Source organism: Pongo abelii, chromosome 6 (assembly GCF_028885655.2).
Source record: "Pongo abelii isolate AG06213 chromosome 6, NHGRI_mPonAbe1-v2.0_pri, whole genome shotgun sequence".
Classification (NCBI taxonomy): Eukaryota; Metazoa; Chordata; class Mammalia; order Primates; family Hominidae; genus Pongo; species Pongo abelii.
The window spans coordinates 47615418-47642123 of NC_071991.2; the positions used below are offsets into that span (position 1 = coordinate 47615418).

General features: G+C 41.8%; 1 protein-coding gene across 6 annotated transcripts in view; it reads left to right on the plus strand.

The window, feature by feature from the left end:
- Positions 1–26706, plus strand: part of ELMO1 (engulfment and cell motility 1) — a 593731-nt gene that overhangs the window by 111942 nt on the left and 455083 nt on the right. For all 6 annotated transcript variants that reach the window (XM_024249296.2, XM_054558906.2, XM_024249299.3 and 3 more), the window contains 2 exon segments: positions 21090–21130; positions 22129–22201. In XM_024249296.2, the coding sequence (XP_024105064.1) occupies positions 21090–21130; positions 22129–22201 (114 nt within the window).

Below are 26706 nucleotides of genomic sequence, written 5' to 3' on the forward strand. Positions count from 1 at the left end.
AGCATGATTTATAATCCTTTGGGTATGTACCCAGTAATGAGATTGCTGAGTCAAATAGTATTAGCCCATCCTTTCTACCCTACCTGGGGCTTTGTCCCATCCATGTTCTGTTCTCTTATTCTTTTCTTCTTCTCTGTCTTCAACAGTGAACTCTTCTGTTTTCACCTTGGAAAATCCTCCCCTTGACCTAGTAACTCTCTTTTGGTAGTATTTTATTCTGTTTTTCCATTCCAAGCTTATTTAAATGTTACCAGTATATGCCATCTATGTTGTTCTATGCTTATTTTAATCTTTGCATGAACAACAATTTACCTCTCTACAAGGCTCCCCTTTTTGGTGGCACCTCTGCCTTGGTTGTCCTCACCCTCTCCGTTACGCTCATCAAAGCTGCTCATTCTCATCTTGAAACTCTCCCTTCCTTCCTCTAGCTTCAGTGCCTGAGATTCTTCCTCCTTGTTTGATTCACCTGGGATTGTTTCCTTCCTGGTTCCTCTTCTTTCTAGATCAGTTCCAACCTCAGTGCTAAGCCCTCTGGTCTGTGTGTTCACTGTCGACACTCTTTGTCTTAGAGTCCATGTTCACTCATGATGTTAAAGTTTCACCTCTGCCTACATACATAACAGCAGTTCCCATCACTGGTGTAGCCTGCCAACTAACCACTAGTTTCATTTCTCTGTTGGGTGGATATATGATTCCCCTCTCTAACTTCAGTTGTCTACAGAAGAGACAAATGGTTAGTGAAACTGCCCATGTGTTAACCTGAAGAAAGGGGCCTCACAGGTATTACCAACTTTCTGAGGTTATATCATGTAGAGGAGGGACCACTAGATATGTTCTTTTCTTTTTTTCCTTGACACAGGGTCTCACTGTGTCACCCAGGCTGGAGTGCAATGGCTCAATCAAAGCTCACTGCAACCTCTAATTCTGGGCTCAAGAGATCCTCCTGCCTCAGCCTCTCGAGTAGCTGAGATTACAGGTGTGCACCACCATGACTGGCTAGTCTTTGTATTTTTAGTAGTGATGGGGTTTTGCCATGTTGCCCAGGCTGGTCTCAAACTCCTGGACTTAAGTGATCCTCCCACCTCAGCCTCCCAAAGTGCCGGGATTACAGTCCATGAACCACCACAGTGCCCTGCCTAGATGTGTTCTTTATGGCCCAAGTGTAGGAACTCCATCCTATTTGTGCTAGGAGAGACATTTCACCTTCACTCAAGAAAAGCCAGCATGGGCCATCTCATTAGGCGAGGGGATCCATCATCTCTACCAAGTGGGCATCAGACAAATGCTTGGAGAAGATGTTCTGAGCATATTCAGGCCCAAAAAGGGCGATGGGAAGAGATACATAGTTTTCAGCCTTAGTTCTGCTTCTCAAATGGCTTGGGGCAGAGGGGTGGCTGCCGAGGGCTTCCGGGTACTCCTCGCTCACTCCCGCTGCAGCACCTTTGTATTGTCCCATTTTCATTTACGTATGATTTGGGGAAAGATTTTGTTTGAAAAAAGTTTATCAGTTTAAAAACATAGACATGGATGATTCTTGAGCTTTCTGGTATTCCTGAGACTTTAGTCAGATTCTTTAGGGTGGCTTTGCATCCTTCCATATTTTTCATAAGCATTATCCCTGGGCCAAGGTAGTGTCTGCAGGCACTGTATGTGATTCCCAGGTACCCTTCCATTTTATAGAAGCTGCTCCTTTAGACACTTGTTCCCGCACATTCATGGTCTTTTTTCATCTCTTGCTGTTTCCTTCTGAAAGTTTGCCACCTTGAATGCCCCCTGCCTTCTCCCAGCTCTCCACTGCTTTAAATCCTGGCTTTGCTAAGCACTGCAGAGAGCTTCCTTTGTACTCAAACCTTTTCTGATCGCATTATAATGCAGCCTTTTCTCCAGCTTTCTAATTTCTTATATCATTTTCTTTGCCTGTAGCTTTTATTTGCAGTTAATATATTTCACACGTAACGTAATTTACATTTTTCTTTTCTCGTGCCCACTTCTCTTGAAATAGATTATAAGCTCTTGGAGGTCAGCCTGTGGCTTACATACATTTGTATCCTTTGGTTCATCACATTGATCTCCATTACTGTGTGTCTACAATAGGTTTCAATTCTGAACAGTGAAGATAAGAATAAAACACTGGTGGTCTTCATTCTCCAAACAGAAAAATTATAATAGCACCCCTACCTCAGTATATTGGGAGGGGGTTAGTTCCCTAAAAGAAACACAGATGGCATGTGTTTTAGGTAAGTGTGATTGCCTGCAGTTTTTCAACTACTATATTTCTATAGCATATTTAAGATATAATTCCATATGCATAAATTTGATTTACACAAGACCTTTGAAAAGCTGATTGAGTAAAACCCATTTGAGTTTTTGTACTTGACATGGAATTTTGCTCAGTAGTAGTAGTAATAATAACAGCAAGCGCCACACACTATGTGGCAGGCAGCAGAAGGCCTTGCATGTGGGATTTCATCACCTTACTACAGCCTTCAAGATCGGCTTAGGCTCCCTACTTCATAGTTATTCAAAGGTTCATTAACCTACCCAAGATTACTCAGCTAGGAAGGTAATGATTTGAATCCAGCACTGTATGACACTAAAACCCAGGCAGTTTTTTGGTTTTGTTCTTGTTGTTGAGATGGAGTTTTGCTCCTGTTGCCCCGGCTGGAGTGCAATGGTGCAATCCTGGCTCACTGCAACCTCCGTCTCCCGGGTTCAAGCGATTCTCCTGCCTCAGCCTCCCGAGTAGCTGGGATTACAGGTGGCCGCCACCATGCCTGGCTGATTTTTGTATTTTTAGTAGAGACAGGGTTTCATCATGTTGGCCAGGCTTAGACATTGCCAAATGTCTCTTGGGCGGTGGACAGAGTCTCCTCCTGTTGAGAATGGACTAGATCAGGGACTCCTGAGCTTGCTTCTGTATCAGAATCACTCATGAAACATGTTGAAAATACACAGAGGATCATTGTGTAGTGATTCAAGGTTCAGGGATCCTTGTTTTTATGAAGCTCTCCTGGTGATGCTCATGCTGTTGGACCTACATTTGAAAACATTGTTGTGAAGCCCTTGAAATTTATTACTCTCCCTGCAGGAGCTACCTTTGGCTCCCACGGTAACTTTTAGTGAGTCCTTTAAAGGTAGTGCCTCAATTTATCCATGAGGGAAATGGTCCTAAAAATTCTTAGCCTCTCCTTTACAGAGAGTACAAACATAGCTTTGAGAGCTCATTTTGCTCCAATTAAGAAAGCTGTAATAAAGACTGTGATACTGCACCATTGCTTTCATACTGTCATAATAGGTGAAATGACATTGGTAGAGGAATAGACATCCTTCATCTGATTTTTGCAACTTTTGGATTTGGTAATGTAACAGTTATTTCTTAAACTTCCTTTAAAATAAAGTGACTGGGGTACTTACTTTTCTGGTTTTAGCTCTCTTTTCTTGTGTGAGAGAGTCTATATAACCTCATAAAATCTTAAAAATTTGCTAAGTTTTTGAAGAAAAACACAGCAAACATATCTCTCTCTTTAACTGAGCTGAGTTTAATTGAGCAAGAATGAACTCTGGCATTCTCCTTTTCCTTCCGCAAATGAAATGCAGATTTTTAGTTTGCCCTGTAGGTGGGTGCTGGTGGGATTCTCTTCTGTTCTACTTCCTTCCACAACACTGCCACTCTGAGAAGTTTGGGCAACTCAGGACACTCTTGTATTAACTATGTTTTCTTAAGACTTGATGACTAAGACCTCTGATATTTCTAGAACCTTTTGTGAATGTTACACTTTGTGCTTATTTTCCTGTTAGGTCAACAGGTTAATTGTGGCAGGGTATCTAAATATGTGGATTTCAGTGTTGAGAAGGAACTCTGGGTACCCAGGAACAAACAGCTTGTACTTTAGGAGTATGTAGACCAATGTGCAGTGTGTCCAGAACTCCAAGGAAATGAGAGCAGCCTCTGGCAAATAAAATATGTGCTTTTCTAGTTTCTTGTTCCTAGCTTTCCATCAAATGCATTCATGGGTCAATGGCATCACCATCATGCTTAACCCCTATCCCCACAATCTCCACAAGCCCCTCAAATAGCAAGTCCTGTAAAATCAGCCTCCTAAGTGGTCCACCCACCCTTTTTCCGTCCTAGCTGCCACTGCTCTAGCTTATTTCCCCTAGGTGGCTTCAGTAGCATCACAGCTGGCTGCCAGGCCACGCTTCTTCCTTCCCCTCCAATCCATTCCCCTAGGCCTAACATTCTGCACTGGCTTCCATTGCACTAGAATAGAATCCAGACGTCCTTGCTGTGGTTGGCAGGGCCCCCTGACCCCAGCTCTTGCCAGTGCACTGGCTTGCTTAGTGCCACTCTGGAGTTCCCCAACACCACCATCTGAGTTCTCATCATATGCAAACATTGTCTCCTTTCACAAACACAAATTTCTTCCCACTTCCAAGTCTTTTAAAATGTGATTTTCTCTTAACTAGAAATTATCCTCCTCAGTTCTCTGCATGTCTAACACCTGTTTATTCTTCTATCCCAGATGAAGTGTAAGTTCCTTAGACCTTTCTCTAAGGCCTTTTCTGACTCTTCAGACCAGATGAGGGTGCTTGCTGTGTAGAACTTGTAACATCCCACAGGGCTCCACTTGTCAGCATTGTAATCACTACGTGATGCTCTGCATGGGCCAAGTATGTCCCCAGCGCCAGCATAGGGCCTGCACGTGGTAAACTCATAAGGAGTGTTGAGTAAAGGAAATAAGTGATATTTATACTTTTTCTGTCTATTGATACAGACAATAATACATGAACAGGAATGACTGTGGTGAAGGCATTCCTTGCCTTGTTTGCACTACGTATTCTAAATACATTATTACATTTTATAAATTGACTTTAGGAAAATCTTTGTGTGTCTTTCCATCAAAGCCATCTGTAGTTAAAAGACAATCAGTGACTTTGAGACAAACCATCTCAAAATGATGATGGATGAATCCTTACTCTGGGACAAACTCGTGGCGATCTGTTTGGATTGATCAGCCTTATCATCATGAGATGCTCATAATTTCCGGCTGTCATTTCTTCGTTGACCACCCTGACCTATATAAACAACCATCTGTCTGCCTGTCTGCCTTGCTCATCTACATGGCTCTTGTACCTCAAACTCAGCATATTCAAAACGGTTCTTGTTCCTCCCGCCTCAAACCCATACAGTTTTGCTTTTCTTCATGTTTTCCTTTTCTTGGTGACAGATGTGAACTACACCCAGTTTGCTCAAGCTGACACCATGTGTCTTTTAGACTCTTTTTTCCTCCCTCATCTTTTTATCCAATCAGTCATCACAGAAAACTGTCTGCATCTGGTCTCGGTCACATCTGCTGCTGCCACCCTCTCTGGACCTCTTCCTTCTGGTCAGTGTGGAGGAGTACAGAGAGCAGGAGAGAGCTTAAACATCAGTGTGTGTTGAGTATCCTCAAAGACAGCACTTCAAAAGAGAGAGCATAATATCTACACAAACAGGAGATTATGAGGACAAAGCAAATGGGTGTAAACTGTGAACAGGTGTATGTGAGAAAGAGCCAATTAGACATCTTAGAAGTGAAAAATGCAGTAGTCACTGGGCGTGGTGGCTCACGCCTGTAATTCCAGCCCTTTGGGAGGCCGAGGCGGGAGGATCATGAGGTCAGGAGATTGAGACCATCCTGGCTAACATGGTGAAACCCCGTCTCTACTAAAAATACAAAAAAAAAAAAAAAAAAAAAAAAAAGCCAGGTGTGGTGGCTGGCACCTGTAGTCCCAGCTACTCGGGAGGCTGAGGCAGGAGAATGGCGTGAACCTGGGAGGCGGAGCTTGCAGTGAGCCGAGATTGCACCACTGCACTCCAGCCTGGGTGACAGAGCGAGATTCTGTCTCAAAAAAAAAAAAAAAAGAAAAGAAAAATGCAGTAGTTTTTCCCTTATCTGTGGGTTTGCTTTCCCCAACCAACTACAGTATGAAAATGTTAAACGGAAAATTCCAGAAGTAAACAACTCGTAAGTTTTAAATTGTGCACTGTTCAGCTTACTGTGATAAAATCTTGCACTATCCTGCTTTGTCCTTCCAGGACTTGCAGCACTCCTTTGTCCAGCATATGCACGCTATAGACACTTCCCATTTGTTAGTCACTTAGTAGCCATTTCAGTTATCAAATCAACTGTCATGGTATGGCAGCACTTGTGTCCAGATGGCCCTTATTTTACTTAATAATGGCTTAAAAATGTAAGAGTAGTGATGCTGGTGTTTCAGATATAGCCAAGAGAAGCTTCCTTTAAGTGAAAAGGTGAAAGGTCTAGATTTACTAGGGAAGGAAAAAAAAAAAAAACAGTTGCTAAGATCTATGGTAAGAATGAATCTTCTTTCTGTGAAATTGTGAGGAAGAAAAATAATTCATGCTCATTTTGCTCTCAAACCTCAAACTGCAAAAGTTATGGCCACAGTGTATGAGAAATGCTTAGTTAAGACCAAAGAGGCATAAAATTTGGGGGTGGAAGATATGAAGAGAAACATATTCTGATTGATGGCAATCGGGTTCGGTACTATCTGAGGTTTCAGGCATCCACTGGAGGTCCTGGAACATATGCCCCTCAAATAAAGGAGGGACTACTGTATATGTTAATAAAATGTAAAACAAACAAACAAACAAACAAAAAAAACAAAAAAAAACAAAAACCAATAGCAGAAAGATAAAACAATAAAACACAGAGTAACTCTAGAGTGGATTTGGCTAAAGAGAGAATTGGTTAATTGAAGGTTGAAAACGAGGAATTCATTCAGAACATGGCTCAAAAGAGAAGGGAATGAAAAATATTAATACAAATGCAAGCTGTGTTGAAAAGGATAAATTAAGAAGCTATAATCTATGTCTAATTGGCAGTTCCACTAATAATGAAATGAATGTTGGAGACAAAATATGTAAAGAGCTTCTGGCTAATATCATGCTTCTCTGGAATTAAAGGGAAATCTGACAGTGAGAAAGAACAGGGGCTCTGGATTTGGCCACTTGGGTCTGTGAGGCTGTCCCATCAGAAGCCATGTGGACTTTAATACCGTGTCCAAGGGAGTAGAAAATGGAAGATTTCTAAGCAGGGGAGTGACGTGGTTAGTTGTACTTTTAGAAGATGCCAATTGGAGCATTGTTTTTTGAGGGCAAAATGGAAAATGAGAGGCTAGATTGCTCTTGCAGTAGTCCAATCAAGAAACAACTATGCCACGAACTGGGACAGTGATAGGGAGACACAAAGAAGTTAGGTATGTGTCCCATTGTGACATATGGGAAGACTAATTTGACAGAAAATTGATGATTGATTATGTGTGTGCGGTAAGGCAGAGTAAAGTGCTAAGGGCAGTTCTGAGATTTCTGGTATGAACAACTGGAAGGATCTTGGTGACATCTGCCAAGATAGAAAACATCTGTAGAGGACTGTTTAGGTGGACTCGCATTCCTCATGGACACCTTACAAAGGGGTACAGGAAATTGTTCAGGTGTCAGCATATCTCCTTTCATATTTCCTTTGGGTTTTGATACACTGGCCAGTTTTCCCATTTAATTTCTCTCAACCCCAGTGCAATCCCCTGTCATTTGAGATTGCGCACACCTGATTATGCTACTTCACTGTCTAAAAACCCACATGGGTCCAAACCTTTAAGAGTTGTCATATTTCAGACTCACTAAAAGAGAGAATTGTAAATATTCTCACCACAAAGAAATGATAAATATTTGAGATGATGGGTATGCTAATTACTCTGATTTGATCATTCCACAATGTACTCATGTATCAAAATATCACTTTTTACCCCATAAGTATGCAGTTATTATTTGTCAATTATAACTAAAATAAAACTGAAAGAGTTGTATATAGGAATTAGGCATTTTTTTCCTCTATCTTGCCTTTTGAGCCACTGTCTCATCTTTCATTTGTGTGACATTATCAGCACCTCCGTATGCAAAGAGCGTCATCCATTTTGCTCTGCCTTTGCATTTGCTGTATCTTCAACCTAAAATGCCTTCGGCAATCCAAATAGCACTGACTTGTACTTGCTCCCCTGTACCCACAGGCAGAATAAAGAGGACAGCTTTGAGAGTCACCCCGGATTGCATTGGCAGGACAGGAAACAAACAACAATATGAAGGAGAGAGGGAAGACGTAGTGTTGATTCCAAGTTTATATTCTGACAAACTAGAAGATGATGAATAAAAGTTGAAAATTGGGAAAGAGAGTTTTGGGGTAAGATTTGAGTTTGAGGTTGTGAAAGGATATACATTCAGGTTGAAATTGTCTGAGACAGAAAGGACTACAGAGAAGCTGGGGTTGGAGATGGTGATTTGGGCATCCAGAGTGAGCTTGAGCAGAGAGGCTCTTCTGGTTGGTATCAAACGTTCCAGTGTTAATTTAGGATTTTATAATTTATGCATGAGGAAGGATCATCTACTATTCATATGGTGATGCTAAAACATTGCACTTCAAATAACATTTCTCCTGAACTTCCTATGTGCCAGGAACCAAGGCATCCAGCTCCAGAACCCACTCCACAGGTGTTAGCTCTGAGCACTTGGGCTTGTTGTTCATGGTTTTGAGGACTTGGTAGATTTGGGATGGAGTTAAAGGGTAAGGATTCTGGAATTGTACAGGTCTGTGTTCAAATTCTGACTCTGTTCCATGTGCTATGAGGCTTTGAGCAAGTTACATAGCTTTTTTTTTTTTTTTTTTGTGGCAGGGTCTCCCTATGTTGCCCAGAGCTGGAATGCAGTGGCATGATCCTGGCTCACTGCAGCCTTGACCTTCTGGGTTCAAGTGATCCTCTCACTTCAGCCTCCCAAGTAGCTGGGACCACAGGCATGCACCACTATGCTCGGCTAAATTTTTGTATTTTTTGTAGAGATGGGGTTTTGCCATGTGGCCAGGCTGGTCTTGAACTCTTGAGCTCAAGTTATCTGCACACCTAGACCTCCCAAAGTGTTGGGATTACAGGCATGAGCCACTGTGCCTGGCCAAATTACATAACGTTTTAAGAATCCCTCATATGGTTTGCTCATTAGTGAAATACACTTAGTAATATCATCTGGTAGGGAGTATATGGTAGTCACTCAAAAAACAGTAGCTGTTGCTACACTGTATCATAATTAGAAAGGCTGGCCAAGTGATGATAGTAAAAGAAGATAGTAAAGTCTGGGTTGATGATATATTGAAGGCAGGGGTGAAGAAAGTGTGAGATTGTCATTATTGTTTGCATAGTTTAGACCCTTCCTGAAAATCCTGTGTTACTATTCTTCAAGGCTGTAGGTTCTGCCTGAGGTTGCCACCATTAACTTAATGGGACATTTTTTGAGACTCAGAAGCCACGTCCCTCCACTATGTGCTGGCAGATGTCTCATCATGTCCATTGCCACTCAAGAAAGGAGGATGAATTGCCATTAGTGCATCCACTCAAAAGCACACAGACCAACTAGTAGCAAAGAGAGACAAGAAGTACAAGAAAAAAATAAAAAAACTAAATGAGAAACATGAACTAATTTCATACTTTTTTGGTCACTTGTTCCTTTCAGTGTTCTTTTGACTGCTGTCTTACTTTCAATCTCAGGTTCCTTGCCATTGATAATTCAGAATCCTGTGTGGAAATTGAGCCTGAACCCTACTTTGCCTTCAGGGCTTAATGGCTTTCTCATATCTACTCTCCTAGCCTGATAACATCCTATCCATTGGAGCTGACAGTCATTTCTGTTTATCCTACTGAATCTGTCTGAATTTTTAATTTTAAGCTATGCACATAAGTACAGTTAACTTTACAAAGGTGAACTTGACACACATAAATAAAGTATTTCACATGGGTGAAGGTAAGCAGACCATAAGTCCTGAATTGATTCTCCCTGTGAATCATTCATTTCCACATGAAAGGGAACACTTGATTGCAAAGGCGTGGTGGAGTGCAGTGGCCTTCTGTGCATCTAGAGTCATCTGGAAGTACTTGGAAAAGACTGATATTAAGGAAGTTTGAAGACAATGTGGGAATTAGGAAAGTGGTTGTTGTTGCTGTCAGATATAAGGAAATTGGGGAAAAATGTTGTTCTTGATATCCATAGCAACATTGATATGTAACAATATTCACTAAAATAATCAGGAACTAGGAGGAGAATCACAAAAGGTTATAATTGATCTAAGTAGTCCTTTATTTTTGCATTGTTCATCTCTATAGTTCTGTCATTATCTAAAGTTGCAGTTTCCTTTCCAATTGAAGGGAAATACAGTGTCTGCTGAGCAGAAGCATGTTGGAATATCTAAAGGAGAAGGTAAGGTAGGTCTGCTTGTCTTTAACCCATTAATACATTCAAGATAATTATTTCTATCTTTGCTTATCTTCATAGTTTAGTGATTTTTATGATAGAAAGACTACTTTATCCTGGTAAAATCTAATACCTAATTTGTTTCATGAAGCTTGAAACAAGTCACTATTGGTAAACCATTTAACCGTTTTTTTGAAATGAATCATCATTTGTCAAGAAAAAGGTGGCAGAGTATCATCTTTCAATTTTTTTTTTTTTTTTTTTTTTGAGATGGAGTCTTGCTCTGTTGCCCAGGCTGGAATGCAGTGGCATGATCTCGGCTCACTGCAGCCTCTTCCTCCCAGGTTCCAGTGATTCTCCTGCCTCAGCCCTCTGGGTAGCTGGGATTATAGGCGCACACCACCACGCCCGGCTAATTTTTGTATTTTTAGTAAAGACGGAGTTTCACCATGTGGGCCAGGCTGGTCTCGAACTCCTGACCTCAGGTGATCCGCCTGCCTCGGCCTTCCAAAGTGCTGGGATTACAGGTGTGAGCCACCGTGCCCGGCCCATCTTTCAGTTTTTAAAATTAATGTGATCCGTGGTTTTACTACTTTGGAGAGGTTGCTGTAAGCCCCCTTTGTCATTTTTGATAATTGCTTGAATCTTGGGTCTGTTATTCACACAGCAACTGTTGTCAGAATACTTGCTTTCCAAGAACCAGCCGAATTTGCCTCAGGAAAGTGTGGCTTTGTCGTTATCTTTCAGATTCATCAGGCTGTTATTAGGAAGATAGGGTATGGACACAGCCTTTTCAGCACGCATATGATTCCTCCATACAAAAGTAGATGGCTCAGAAGCATGGAGAGTGGTGGTAGGATCATTGGAAGAAGAGTAAAACTGTTATAAAGTGATTGGTGTCATTGACACAATGTCACGAGGCGCCTCTGGGAGCTAGATGGCTTATTGTACGTTAAAGTTCCTTCAAGTCACATTATATGCGTTGTAGTCAACATGCTATCCTCTCTCAGTGGTGTCCTGACATTTGGAAGCTGGATTTCTTTTCTTCTGGGCCAACATTACTAATAACTGCGGATCAGAATATGTTCAATGAATTTCTATCTATAAAAGCAAAGTAAAATCCCAAGTGCTGTGCTGTACCACCTCAAAGTGTTAGAATAAAGCATCTGTCAGGTAGTTTTTTTTAAGCACTGGAGAAATGCTTTTTAATAGTCTAGGACCAAAAACTTTAAGTCTTTGTGGAAAAGCATTTCGCAGTTAGAGGGCCATGAGGCTATTGCTGAACAGAAGAGTGGAGGAGCGGTGGGGACCGGGGACCGCTTCTGTCCTCTGCTTGCTGTGATCCATCTTTAGCTGCTCCCCTGAGCCTCCATGGCAGTCAGGAAGAGACCAGAAAAAAAAGAGAATCTAAAAGTCTGGAAACAGAAGATGGGTTTTTAATCAATGTTCATTAACTGGATGCCTTTCCAGGCCCAGCAGCCATGCGCCTGGGAGGGGACAGTGTCCCACAGGCAGTCTCTGCCGCCAAAGTAAGTGCCATGCAGGTGGCAAAACACAAGAAGATGAATTTAAGAATAAACAGCAGGATGTGGCAAGTGCCAAAGGCAGCATCAGGCTGGAGTCACTTTAAGGAAGAAGGAGGAATTGGATTTTCATTCATTTATTCACTCAATTTCTTTAACCAGCATTTTTTTTTTAAAGTATGTGTGAAGTGTCCAAACAAGGGATATCAGTAAATAAAAGAAGCTATCTGTAGATAACGTTATGTAATGCCCTACTATGTACCAGGTGCTGTTTCAAGGATTTTACACCATTATCTCAATTAATCTTCATAACAGGAAGAGAAAACAGAAGCATTGAGAGAAGTAACAAGCCCAGGTTCCAAAGCCAGGGACTGCAGAAGTCAGGATTCAATCCCAGGAAGTCCTCTAAAGTCATTGATGGCCAGGTGCGGTGCTCACGCCTGTAATCCCAGCACTTTGGAAGGCCAATGTGGGAGAATTGCTTGAGACTAGGAGTTCAAGAACAGCCTGGGTAACATAGCAAGACCCTGTCTCTACAAAAAGTAAACCAGCCAGGTGTGGTGGTGCACACCTCTAGTCCCAGCTACTCAGGAGACTAAGACAGGAGAATCCCTTAAGCCCAGGATGTTGAGGCTGCAGTGAGCCAAGATCATACCACTGCACTCCAGCCTTGGTGACGGAGTGAGACCCTGTCTCAAATAAATAAATAATAAAGTCATCCAAGAGCCATAGTTGGGGGGAAGATGGAGAAAAGCACATAGTAAATAAAAATTCATCATTCTAAATGCTTTTCTGGTGTCTGTTCACTTGATACCACATCATGAACATTTTCCCCGTGTCATTAGAAACATTTCAAATGAATAAACTTGATGGAAGCAGCCTTTTTTTTCTGGGTGATACCCATTTTGAGGCAGGCAGAGGCCGGACAAGTGGATGTCAGAGCTGAGAATGGCAGCCCATGCTCCATAGTGGCTAAAACAGGTGTGTGGGCACATTGGCTGGGGGTGCTGCCAGCCTCAGCAGGCCAGTGTCAAGGCAGAAATGTGGGCAGCAACAGACTTGAGCTCTCCAAGGTGAGCATTTGGGCTTAGTAAAGTCCCCAAGCCAGGTGCCTTGGCCAACAGACAGGAACAGGTGGCTTCGCAGCCAGGGCCTGCCAGTGCTCATCAGAGGCGAGGCAGGGAGGGGCTCTGATGAGGGCTGACAACTGGGGGCGTCTCCTGGGAAGGTGCCTCCAGGAAGGCTGGACTGGCCATCTCCTAAATAAACAGTCAAGGACTCCACAGGTGGCTGGGTCTCCAGTGCCTTAAAGGAACATGTACTCTGAGTGAGAGAGTGATCATACTTTTTTTAAGAGATCAAGAAGAGACAAAAGGAGAATAGTAAGAAAGAAAGAAATGTTAAATTTAAAAGGGTGGCAGGGCGTCCTTGTGATCCATGGATCCGCATAACAGGTTATGCAGGACTAAACCTAGAAGGTGGCTCAGAGGGGAGACATGGATTTAGGAATTAGTGGTACCAGCATTGTATCATAGGCAAAGGAAAAAGAATATAGAAAGGAAAGCAAAAGACCAATACTCACTTTAAGGAACAGAGAGAGAGACAGATTGAAAATCAGCTGGTAGAGAATTTGTCCATTTTCAATAATCTAGCTTTTTTTTTTTTCCTCCGCCTCCTGGGTCCAAGCAATTCTCCTGCCTCAGACTCCCTAGTAGCTGGGATTACAGGTGCCTGCCACACCCAGCTAATTTTTGTAATTTAGTAGAGACAGAGTTTCACTGTGTTGCTCAGCCTGGTCTCAAAACTCTTGACCTCAAATGATCCACCCAGCTTGGCCTCCCAAAGTGCTAGGATTACAGGCATGAGCCATTGTGTCCAGCCTTAAATCTAACTTATGTTACAAAAATTGGCAATACATCTTCTTGTGTAGGAAATTTACTTTGTGGACTTATGTCTTTAGTAAATTAAGTTAACAGAGGAACTCTTTTGGAGAAAAAGAATTAAGATAAAAAGAGGAATACATCCTTAATAAGAAAAGCTACTGCTTGAATGTAGCTATTGACACATGCTACTTTGCCAGTCAGATTCATATGGAAATGTATACTTCATTTAACAAATAACGATATTTTTGCAAACATTAAAATTTCCCCAGAATATACTATGAAGAAAGACTTTGATATGCTGCAAGATGACTTCACTGTTGGGAAGGGGAATGGGGAAAAGAATGTGAGATCAGGGCCTCTGTACTTATGGGCCTTGATCCCTGCACGTAGAAATGTAGTAACTGCCTAATCCTCTAGGTTATTCTGAAAAAATTCCTGCTCTTGTTTTTCAGCTCACTGTTGAGTCCAAGAAGGCAGTTTTGATCATCCAAACAAAACGCTTAAGAAATTTAGTGATGATTTATATAAATTATGGAAACATACTGAAGCAGTTAAAATAATTTGGCCTCAATACCAATTTTTTTTCAAGACAGAGTCTGGCTCTGTCACCCAGGCTGGAGTGCAGTGGTACTGTCTCGGCTCATAGCAACCTCTGCCTCCTGGGCTCAAGCAGTCCTCCCACCTCAGCCTCCCAAGTAGCTGTTACTATAGGTGCATGCCACCGTGCCTGGCTAATTTTTGTATTTTTTTTTTTTTTTTTTTTGGAGAGAGAGTTTTACTGTTGTCACCCAGGCTGGAGTGCAGTGGCGCGGTCTGAACTCACTGCAACCTCTGCCTCCCAGATTCAAGCAATTCTCCTGCCTGCCTCAGCTTTCCGAGTTGCTAGGATTATAGATCCCTGCCACCATGCCTGGCTAATTTTTTGTATTTTTAGTAGAGATGGGGTTTCACCATGTTGGCCAGGCTTGTCTCAAACTCCTGACCTCAGGTGATCCACCTGCCTCGGCCTCCCAAAGTGCTGGGAATACAGGCGTGAGCCACCGCATCCAGCCTTTAATTTTTATATTTTTTGTAGAGATGAGGTTTTGCCATGTTGCCTAGGCTGGTCTCAAACTTCCGAACTCAAACTATCCACCTGTCTTGGCCTCCCAAAGTGCTGTGGATAACAGGCATGAGCCACCACGCCCGGCCCAGATACTTTCCAATTGAGTACAGAAGTTAATTTTTAGGGCCAGGTGCGGTGGCTCATGCCTGTAATCCCAGCACTTTGGAAGGCCAAGGCGGGCGGATCACGAGGTCAGGAGTTCGAGACTAGCCTGGCCAACATAGTGAAACCTCGTCTCTACTAAAAATACAAAAATTAGCTGGCTGTGGTGGTGTGTGCCTGTAGTCCCAGCTACTGGGGAGGCTGAGGCAGGAGAATCGCTTGAACTCGGGAGGCGGGGAGGTTGCAGCGAGCCGAGATCATGCCACTGCACGCCAACCCAGGTGACCATGCGAGACTCTGTCTACCAAAAAAAAAAAAAAAAGGGAGTTACTTTTTAGTTCCTTTGGGGTTTGTGGAGTTACAGGGAGAAGAATCAAGCAGTTTCATCATTTTGAACTAAGTTAATTTTTCTTCTGGGGCTTTTCTTTTTTCTTTTTTTGAGATGGAGTCTCGCTCTGTCGCCCAGGCTAGAGTGCAGTGGTGCGATCTCGGCTCACTGCAAGCTCCGCCTCCCGGGTTCACGCCATTCTCCTGCCTCAGCCTCCCGAGTAGCTGGGACTACAGGTGCCCGCCACCACGCCCAGCTAATTTTTTGTATTTTTAGTAGAGACGGGGTTTCACCAGGTTAGCCAGGATGGTCTCGATCTCCTGACCTCATGATCTGCCTGCCTCGGCCTCCCAAAGTGCTGAGATTACAGGCGTGAGCCACCGTGCCCGGCCTCCTGGGGCTTTTCTGTCAATGAAATGAAAAGCAAATTATTCAGCGGGTCTACAGAAAGCTATTAATATATCATTCATATCACTCTACTCTCAGGTCTTGGAGAATTGGACAGGTAGACAGACGTACCTTACGTAACCTTTTGGGCAAATGTTAACTAAAAAGTCCATAAGGCAGAGCTGGCGTTTGGCTTGGAATTTACTGGTCAGGCAATGAGCTCATGTCAGACAGAGGGCTTTCTATAGGAAATGAGAATAAACAAGGATACCAGGCTAGTGTTTTCAAGATACTTGGGGTATCTTGGTCAGTCTTGTCTGCTTATGAGAGTATAAGGCTCACCTCTTTGGTCATGCTTACCGATGGTGACACTTGTTTGATTGGTATCTGATTTATCATCTGTTGAATTACATTCTTTACCAGCTGGTGTTCAGTGCTCTTCCAAGCCATGAATTGCCTAATTCCTACATGAATGATTCTGCATAGGGAGTAGTGACAGCTTTCAGTGTCTAACAGCTTATGGCCAGCGGCTGCTCATAGTCACCCAGCAGTGGTAGGAAATGGGAAACATGCTGGTTAATCCAGGCTATCATTAAAAATAGTTGGCTTTTTTTGTTGTTGTTGTTTTTTAAAAGAAAGTTCATGAATGTATAGATTTTTTTCATTTAGCAGAGGTGTATTGAGTCTCCTGTTAGATCCTATTAACACCTACATACTGTGGTAACTAGTACTGAGCGGTGGGAAAGCCTACAGAAATGAATTAAGATGCCTTGTTCTCAAGGGACAGAGAGGTAAGATAGATATGCAGAGTCCTCAGAAATGATTAATTTAATGTGCTAAGTACACAGAGGGAGTAATTACATCTATTTAGGGAGACAAGGGGGCATCTGGTTAGAGGAGGTGGCTTTGACATGGATATTAAATGGTAAGTAAGAGTTCCTTGTTAGAGTTGGAACAGAAAGAAGGAAAGGGCCATTTCAACAAAGCAAATGGCATGAGTGAAATTGTGGAGATGGGATTTTTTTTGTTTTTTTTTTTTTAGTGACTCACCATAAAGATCCAGAAGCATGGGGAACGTGTACAGAATAGTAGAATTACTGAGACCAGATTGTGGATGGCTTTGGCTGACAAGCTAAGGGACTGACACTTTTTTTTTTTTTTGAGATGGAGTCTTGCTCTGTCGCCAGGCTGGACTGCAGTGGCGCTTGATCTCGGCTCACTGCAACCTCCACCTCCTGGATTCAAGTAATTCTCCTGCCTCAGGCTCCCGAGTAGCTGGGACTACAGGCATGCGCCACCACGCCCAGCTAATTTTTTTTTTTTTTTGTATTTTAGTAGAGACAGGGTTTCACCATTTCTGGCCAGAATGGTCTCAATCTCCTGACCTCATGATCCGCCCACCTCCGCCTCCCAAAGTGCTGGGATTACAGGCGTGAGCCACCACGCCCAGCTGGGACTGACACTTTTATTGGAGCAAACGAGTGATATGAGCAAAGTTTGTGGGGAAAGTCTAATTTTGTGTATTTATAGTTGACATGGGGATTGGAGAAAAAAAAACTGGAGATGTGGAGACTTATCTGCAGGGACCTGGTGATGGGATCTTTAGAACAAAGGTGGTAGGAAAGGTCTGGAAAGATAAAAAGGGAGAGAGGTTGTGGAAGAAGTAATGATGAGACTTAGTGTCTTGCAAATGTGTATGTCACAGAACGTATTAAGGAAGAAAGAGAAGACAAGGACAAGTTCGCTAGAAATGTGCCTCAAAGATCTGCTGAAAATAGGCAAGTTGAGTGTAGGAACTGATGGAAGGTACGATTTTGGGTTGATTTGCTAGGGAAGCAGTTGTTTGGAAATTCATGGCAAATAGTTATTAATGATGGGCTGGTACTCAGGAAAGGGTGCTGGGTCAGAGGAAGCAGAATTAAGGGTGATGAGATTGGGGTGTACGCTCAAAGATCTATTTGATGGCAGGAGTTGGAATGAGGAGAATCAGGAGTTCAGAAGAAGAGTTAGGCGGTGAGAAGCAATGCTGTGGACATCACAGAGGAAACATCTACATAACCTGTTAGCACCTTATATCTGAAGAGTGAAGACATAAAGGTTAACGAGACTCCTGGGCAGTAGTGGTGCCATAATGAGGGCAGAGAAGCCGTGGCAGAATTGGGTGTGGGATCTGAGGGATGTGTGCTACCGTTGGGTAGATTGAGGGGTAGGAAATGTGAAAGTGATGATTTTTGTTTCCACTTTTAATAAGATACCTGCAGGAGAGTTAAAATCTTCTGTCTAACAGACTGTTAGAGATTTGCAAGAGAGTGTTTGGGGCTACAACTGTAGACTTAGGACAGTTGAAGAGAATGAGATCCATGAGGAATTGACTGATTAAATAAAAGCAGAAAAGACGAGAAAAGAAATCTGGAGTTAGAGAGCTACACGTAAAAGAGCAACTATGAAGGATTTGTTGGACTTCATTGAAGGATTAGTTATATGTGTAGGAGAATGAAGAAAATATTGTGCTATATCATAGAAGCTCTGGAAAGGGGATTTCAAAAAGAAGGAAGTAGTAACAATGTCAAATAAGGCAGACAGGAAAAGGAAAGTAAGACCGGTGAAAAGGTTATTGGAATTAGTTTTTGGGTGGTGAGGGCTAATGTTTGATTGGGGTAGATGGAAGAATGGAGGGGCCCACTATTATGTAACACTCATTTTAATTGGCTAGGCTACCCTATGGGTGTTCACTCAACTATAATTCCTTTTCCTCTGTGGTTTAGTTTTTCTTTCATCTTTCTCTATTAAGTCTCTAAGCTTTGTGCATCTGTGGTCTTTATTCCTTTCATATATCCAACTTCATTGTGTTCTAGGTATAATAGTACCCTAGAGACCTCTGTCTTTTAAAACTTGATTCTCTATCTATGAATCAGACCTGAATTAAAATCCAAGTAATTCCTCTGAGACTTCAGTCTCTAAGTCTAAATCTGGGAGCAGTTGCTTTTGATGTCTTCTCCTACCTCAACAATACCTTCTTGGCCAGACTTTTTGTTTCAATGTAATTTAAGACTAAAACCTGGCTCCGTTATTTATGTTTCGTTTTTGAGGGTGCATGAAGTGAAATTTGGGGAGATTCTCTGATAAGTAATCACAAATCGATAGCCTAGAGGGATCTCTGGCAGCTGGAAGGGCAAAATTCTTGTCTTACGGAAAAAAGTTTTGTTTCTGAAGTTCCTTTGTCATTTGGTTGAGAGAACACATTTGTTCCTCAGCTCACAGCAAGAGCCATAAACAGTGGACAGCTTCTTGCAAAGGCCTAGTACTTGTGTAACATGTAACTACAGTAGAACCCAATTGCCATTGTCATCTTATTCTAGAGGACAGATTCAGGATATAAGGAATACCCCCACCATCTTTCTGCTTCTCAGTAATTCTAGGTTTCCCTTTCTCTCCAACTGCATTCATTTATTTTTTAACTTTTGTGAGTACGTAGTAGGTATATGTATTTGTGGGGTACATGAAATGTTTTGACACAGGCATGCAATATATAATAATTTTATTGTGGAAAATGAGGTATCTATCCCGTCAAGCATTTATCCTTTGTGTTACAAACAATCCAGTTACACTGTTTTACTTATTTTAAAATGTGCAATTAAATTATTGACTATAGTCACCCTGTTGTGCTACCAAATACTAGGTCTCATCATTCTTTTTTTTTTTTTGGAACTCATTAACCATCCCCACCTCTCCCACAAACCCTGCCACTACCCTTCACAGCTTCTGGTAACCATTCTTCTACTCTCTATCTCCATGAGTTCAATTGTTTTGATTTTTAGATCCCACAAATAAATGAGAACATGTGATGTTTGTCTTTCTGTGCCTGGCTTATTTCACTTAACATAATGGCTTCCAGTTCCATCCATGTTATTGCAAATGACAGGATCTCATTCTTTTTATGGCTGATTACTTCACTGTGTATATGTTTCACATTTTCTTTATCCATTCATCTGTTGATGGACTCTTAGACTGCTTTCAAATCTTGGATATTGTGAATAGTGCTGCAACGAACACCTCCAACTGTGTTTATAGTTGTAGGCAAAGACAGACATTCTTCTGCACACATGGTAGTGAATGTGCTCATAGAGGATTGAGCTCCAGTGGGAGAGAGTTCACTGGAGGGACACCGTACACTGAATTGGGCCTTTAGCAGGGGTTAGGGAGGCCCTTGGAGAGGGCTATACAAATGGTGTTCAGAATTCACCAATGGAGCAGGCCTAGCATCACGTCCAAGGGTGAGGATGCAAGGAGGAAATGGAGCCGTTTCAGGAGTCCTAATCCTTTTTTGAAGTCTTTTGCCCTTTGTATTAATTTAATATAATTAATATAATTTAATTTTTATAACAGCCTGAGGGGTAGGTAGAACCTATTTCCATTTTACAGATAAACTAACTGGGGTTCAGCAAATGAAGAAAATTGCAGGTTACCTACACTGCAAACAAGTTGATAGAGCTTGGATTTGAACTGATCTATTGGATTCAGAATCTCTTCGCAGATACCACATTGCCCTTCATATAGACAGGAGTAAAACCTGCTTATATGTAGACAGCTTTTTTATGGTTTTGTATCTGAAAATCCAGGACCATGTATTGTCCATCTCTGATTTCTCATCTTCTCTTCCTCATTCATTTCTTGTCTGTGATTTGTTCTTTGGGTTGACATGATACTCCCCATCCTAGAGACAGACAGGATCTTGTTTGCATCCAAAACAGGAAGAGTTTCCACATCTCTGGGAGAGCTGGTGTGTCTCTCTGCTGCATTCCTTCTATCTTGGGGGCAGGCGGAGCACAAGTGTGGCTGTTAGGCGCAACAGCACAGCTGTAGTCACCTGCCAGTTGACACCAGGGCACATGGTGTCATGGTCGCATTACTGGAGTGTGTCTGGCTCAAGCTGCTGCATGATTGGCATTTATTGGGGCTATCGTCGGGGGAAGAATTCTATGTACTTTGTAAGAAACATTTCGTAACACCTCATATTCCATTTGCCACATGTTCTCATAAAAATATCGTGAATCCAAGCTTTTTGCATGAAGCCAAACTGCAGCTTGCCTGATTCATGTACTACTCCTGAGGGATTCTGGTTTTGACTTGGCCTCATGGGCTTCCGTTTTCTGTGAGATCTTTGAACAAAGTTATATTTTCACCCTAATTTCAGTGTGGCTAAATTAAATATGATGCATATTTTGTTCAACTAATAATGCGAAGTATAGAAAAAAGGACCATGGGGTAATAAATCATTAATAAATTTGGTGGTAACAGCTGGTAGGTTGTTACCTTGAGAAAAATAAGAGACTCATTGACAACAACTAAGAATAGCAAATGTAAATTCTCTTTGCTTAGATAATCTTTTTATGAAGCTTCTTCTTTTTTTAAATTTAAAATGATGAAATGAAACTAACAAAGTATTTCCTTTTTTGTTATTTTGCAGAAAAAACCACTGTCTGCAATAATAAAGGAAGTCTGTGATGGGTAAGTGTTACTCAGGATTTATCTAAGGCATTCTAGTTGATAAATTGACAAGCAAATAATATATTTCCAGTAGGATAGTAAAATATTATTCATAAGTCACTCACTGACTTGCTCAAAGTCACTAAGAATTACTGTGTAGGAATATCACACTCTTTTCCAACAGAATTTACCATTAGTCCTCAAAGAGCAGAAAGTGTGAAATGGCTGTTATGTGCACAGTGGGGTTGGCTTTATTTATTTTACGAAGTTGTGTTCCTTTTGTCCTACCCAGCAGGGAGTACTCTAAAGGTTTTTGAGGACACAGTATACACTTGATCTGGTATAAACTGAAAGGACCACTCAGGTCCCCATAGAGGATGAAAGAATTGAACAGACAAGGCAGTGGGTAATTGTGCTGCTCCGTGGGATCTCACACTGATATGACTTTCCTACTTCTTTGTGACTGCTCTAAACAATACAAAGGAAATGTATATATGGTAGCTGCATGACTTTTTTTTTTTTTAAAACCAGAACTGTGAAAATAGTTGTGTTAACTGAAATTTATATAAGGCCTAGAGTACTTAATTGGAGTGTTTCAATCTGCATCAACTATACTGATAGGGGATTGTAGAATACAGAGACAATTAAAATGTGCCAACTTTCAAAAACTTAAATTGCACTTATTTTCTTTGTTTTTCTTTCTTTGCTTCAATCTCTTAAAATAAGTAGAATTGTAAAGGTTTGTATTTAAATCTCCCACATCAAGCCTTGAGGATGAAATGCTTAAAGGTGAGCAGTAGGCCTAGCATCAGGTCTAGACAGTCTACACATGAAATGGTTGGTCTCAGGGTAATGGAAGGTAGGCTAAAGTCATTTTGCTTTAGGAACTGCATTGTGGTATGTGTTGGGATTGGTCCAATTCCAATCACAGGGTGCTTAGTTCATCCAACACTAAAAAATTATAAAAATGAAAATGGCCACTTTCATTTTTCTAATCAGTATACGCTTGTATTTTTAAGGTGGTCTCTTACCAACCACGAACATTTTGCACTGCAGCATGCCGATAGTTCAAACTTCTATATCACAGAAAAGGTAGGTCAACTACATTATTTAATATGGGACACATATTGAAGGAAAGTAAATCATGACGATGTTTTCTCTGTTCGGGCCTAGACATGCAGGTCTAAATTTTAGGTCTCTACTATCCATGAAAATAGAGTCTGTAAAGCAAACAACTGCTACTTTAGAATCCACAAGATGATATTTGCTAGCTTAAGAGTAAAGACCAAATATGTTTCGTGTCTTGTTTAGCAACTGCAGTTGCCTTCTAACAGTGAATATGTCTCTCTTACTGCTTGGTTAAAGAATTTATTTCATACTTAATGACTTAGTTGGGTTTTCCTTTCTCAGATTTTGTTTTTTCAAAGTAGCCTCTAACCCTTGCTTAAAGTACGTGAAATAATGACAAGAAACCTTTTCAAATGTGGCATTATGTATGTAGGCACTAAGAGTGTTCTATGAATCTTGGGAACCCAGCTCTCTTCTTGGGTGATTTTAACTCTTTTTTAGCAAGATTAAAGGAGAAGGAGGGATTTGTGAAGACAGCAATGGCCCTGGGAGCAAGTAAAATTAGTATGTACAAGATCCCTGATAGAGGAAGGGCACGCTGGAATTTATTGAGTGCATACTGCGTGCCAGGAACTGAGCCATGCACATTACATCTGTTTACGGATTTCTTCCTTAAGACTAAACTGGGCTATAAAAATACTGGCTTTGGTTAACAGGTACGAAACTGAATCATTGAGGACAAATGGTTAGACTAATGCTTCATACTTGATTCTACAAGAAGCAAGTTTAGATTTTTGTGCTTCTTTGATTTTTGTCTTTTGGAATTTCCACAATAGTTTTGCATCCAACACAACTTTAGGTTGAGCTCACTGAAATGCATATGAGCCAGTTTTGTCTTCTAAAGTGATAATCTTGGGGGTCAGCAGGGAGGGAAGGAACAGCCCTGGTAACAGCTGTTATTATAACAAGGTGGCCAGTGCTGAAACAGAAGTGCATACAAAGTACTCTTGAAGGAGGGAGAATCGGGTGGCCTCAGGCTTCAGTGTCTTGCAGGCTTTGTCCCAGTCAGTAGTCCCTAGAGTGACTGTAATTTTATCCATGAATCAGGTGGTGGTAGAAGGTGGAGGCAGTAACAAGGGTCCTACTTCCACTTATGACTCCCTTGCTCTACCCCAAAGAAGGAGGGAGGCATTCAGTTCAGCAGGAGAAAGGCCTCAAAGGCCTGAATGCTTCTCAGAAATGGCTTTGTTCTTCCCAGATGAACACTGGGAATTTTGTAACTGATGCTGTTTTCTTCTTCACATTGATTGTTACAAAGCTGGGAACTGGGCCAGGTGCGGTGGCTCACGTCTGTAATTCTAGCACTTTGGGAGGCCAACTGGGGCAGATCACTTGAGGTCAGGAGTTCGAGATCAGCCTGGCCAACATGGTGAAACCCCGTCTCTACTAAAAATACAAAAATTAGCTGGGTATGGTGGTGGGCACCTGTAATCCAAACTGTTTGGGAAGCTGAGGTGGGAGGATCACTTGGACTTGGGAGGCGGAGGTTGCAGTGAGCAGAGATCGTGCCACTGCACTCCAGCCTGAGTGACAGAGCGAGACTCCATCTCGTGAGGAAAAGAAAAAACAAAACTGAGAGTTAACAAGTGAACTCGATTTCCTGGCGTGCCTTGTATATTAAGTTTACCTTTGATTCCTTTGACTTAAACGTTTAGTTTCCTGTCTCTATTTTCCCTTTGCTTCAGTTTCTTAATGTTTTTCATTTATTTTATACTGCATCTATATAATTTGCATGCTATTCTTTGTGAGATTAAAGAGGTTATATAGAAATCCAAGTTAAATGATAGCAGTTAAAGGTATTGCCATGGTTTTATTCATACCAGTTAGTGGGTAGTGAAATCAATTCAGTTAGTTGCCAGAGCATTAAACACTGGAACATAGTAGAGTAGATTAGGTCAGAGTATATCTCCTGTGTTGCTTGTGAAATATTTGTTCCACCTACCCACATGTATAATACATGTAGATTACACTGGTGATTTACCCTGGGTTGTGGTAAAAAAGCTGTTGAGTCATGAATAGTTCTGGCTCTGAATAATCCGTGCTGGTAGATGGCCCCCAGTGGTGTCCTGTCTTCTGTCACCATTGTCTGGAGACCTCAGTGTAGTGAAGATTACTAAAGATGGGGTTTTCAGACTTCATAGAGAACATAAGCATGGCACAGTGAACCTTAAAAAAATATGTAGGGCTTTAGATCCCAACCCCAGAGACTCAGAGTGAGTGGGACTTGGATATGGCCTGGGAGTTTTCGTTTTTAAGGCACCCTCTGGGCAGTCTCATGCTGGATACCTGGAACCACTGGGAGAAACAGCCCTGGGGCCTATTTTCTAAAGAGCTGGAACCCATGTGTACAGGACATTATGCCTTCTGTCCAGAAGTTGTGTACAAAGTTCAATTTAGGAACGTGGGCTGGGCACGTGGTTCACATCTGTAATCCCAGCGCTTTGGGAGGCCAAGGCGGGTGGGTCACCTGAGGTCAGGAGTTCGAGACCAGCCTGGCCAACATGGCAAAACCACGTCTCTACTAAAAATACAAAAATTAGCTGGGTGTGGTGGCACATCCCTGTAGTCCCACTCAGGAGGCTGAGGCAGTAGTATCACTTGAACCTGGGATGTAGAGGTTGCGGTGAGCCAAGATTGTACCACTGCACTCCAGCCTAGGTGACAGAGCAAGATTCCATCTCAAAAACAAAAACAACAAAAAACAAAGTATGTAGGAATGTGTTTGTGTGCTGCCACTTCTTGGCATAATTTGAAAATTATTAACATCATATAATGGTTATGCTTTTTTCCTAATTAAAATTCATATATACTCAGAACATTCAAACTATTGAGAACGGGGGAAATTATTATTTTATGGTGCATCTTAGTTATTTTCTGGGAATCTTGTTTTGCCTGAGGGCATTCTTGAAGTTGAGTTTATAAAGGACTGGCCACGAAGTCTGTCATGGAGTTTTTCATCTTCAGTGGTCTGTAGCAGAGATTATTCTTTTATGAAGAGTTTAAGGAGTGAGAAGACTCATCTTCCCTATCATAGTTCTTTGTTTGTAAATACGGTGTCATTGCTCTTCCTCATGCAGCTGTCACTGGGCACAGCTGTGGGTGTGCATGTGTCACGGAGCTCAGCACGCACAGAGGAGGAGATGACGGTGACTCCTGGCTCCACAGGGTCGATCCTGGGCTGCCTTCGGTTTGCTGCTTAGTCCATCTAGTTCCTTGCAAGTATTCCTAAAAATACAGACATTTTTTCCCATTTTAAAAATAATGTACTTAGCATCATCTTGGTTACTTACAGCCCAGTGATTTGTTAGGTAATATTTTCATCACCATGGTAACCGGTGACTCATTTTTGAAACTTGTGCATGCTCTTAGTTACTGATTTTCCCTTATATATGAGACCGTCTCTGTCTTTTCGCTGAAGATGAAAATCACCTGTAGTTTCAGAAAAAAAAATTCTCTAGCTGGCCAAACGATCCAATAGAAATAGTGGTTGATGGATGCTTGTGATTCTCTTCTAAGATCCTCCGGAAGGCACTTTCCCTGCTTTTCTAACGTTCTCCAAGCCCATTTTTTGAAATAGTCTTCCTTTGCTTATTAGGCCATTAACTGAGGTTTTTTTTTTTTGGTGCAGTGGGGGAAAATGTCATGTTAAGTAGCATTCAGCAGAAGCATCGCTTGGAAATGCCTCAGAGAAAGTTAAGATTCAGTGATTCACAAGTTCAAATTCTGCTCTAGAAACTTAGCTATTTCAGGGTGACGTCCAGGAGAGAGAGAGAGGGAGAGAATAAAAAATGATAAGTGAAGGGTATGTTTAGGTGGAATTTGTCTTTTGAATAAGAATTCTACTGAGACAGCACTAAGCATTGTTAGTTTATGACCCTCATCACAGTCCAATGATGCAGGTATTGGTATATTCATTTTATGAGAAAAGTGAGACTGAGAGAGGTTACTCAACAACTTGTGTGGGTCGTACAGATCAGAAATGGCCAAGCTGAGACTTGGACCCAGGTGGGTCTGAACCCAGAGCTCTCTATGCCATCTCTGAGAAACTCTCTGTACTATTGCCTCAGCCCCAATTTGTTTATGATGCCCTTTCTTTGGGCATCACTGTCATCAAGCCAGTGATCCTAATGGTAACTGCCTCAAAAACAATAAATACAGGAAGTTACAGACTATGAGCACTGGTTACCAGCTTCAGTCTGTGGCTTCCTTATTCCTTCTGAGGGTAACTTGGAGGAAGTTGTAACAGGTAACCTTCCACTTACTAGAGCTTCACAAAGTGCATTTATATTTGCCTTGGGTATGGATCGTATAACTGCCTAAGGCAGTGTGATTGCACGAATACCATTCTTTTTAGACAAACAGGAAAATTGCCTTGTCATCCCTAATCCTAAGCATGTATGGAGGTGAGTCCCCAGAAAACACAGGGCACAGTAGAGGAAGCCATGAGGAGGTTAGGTTTTGTGCCTGTG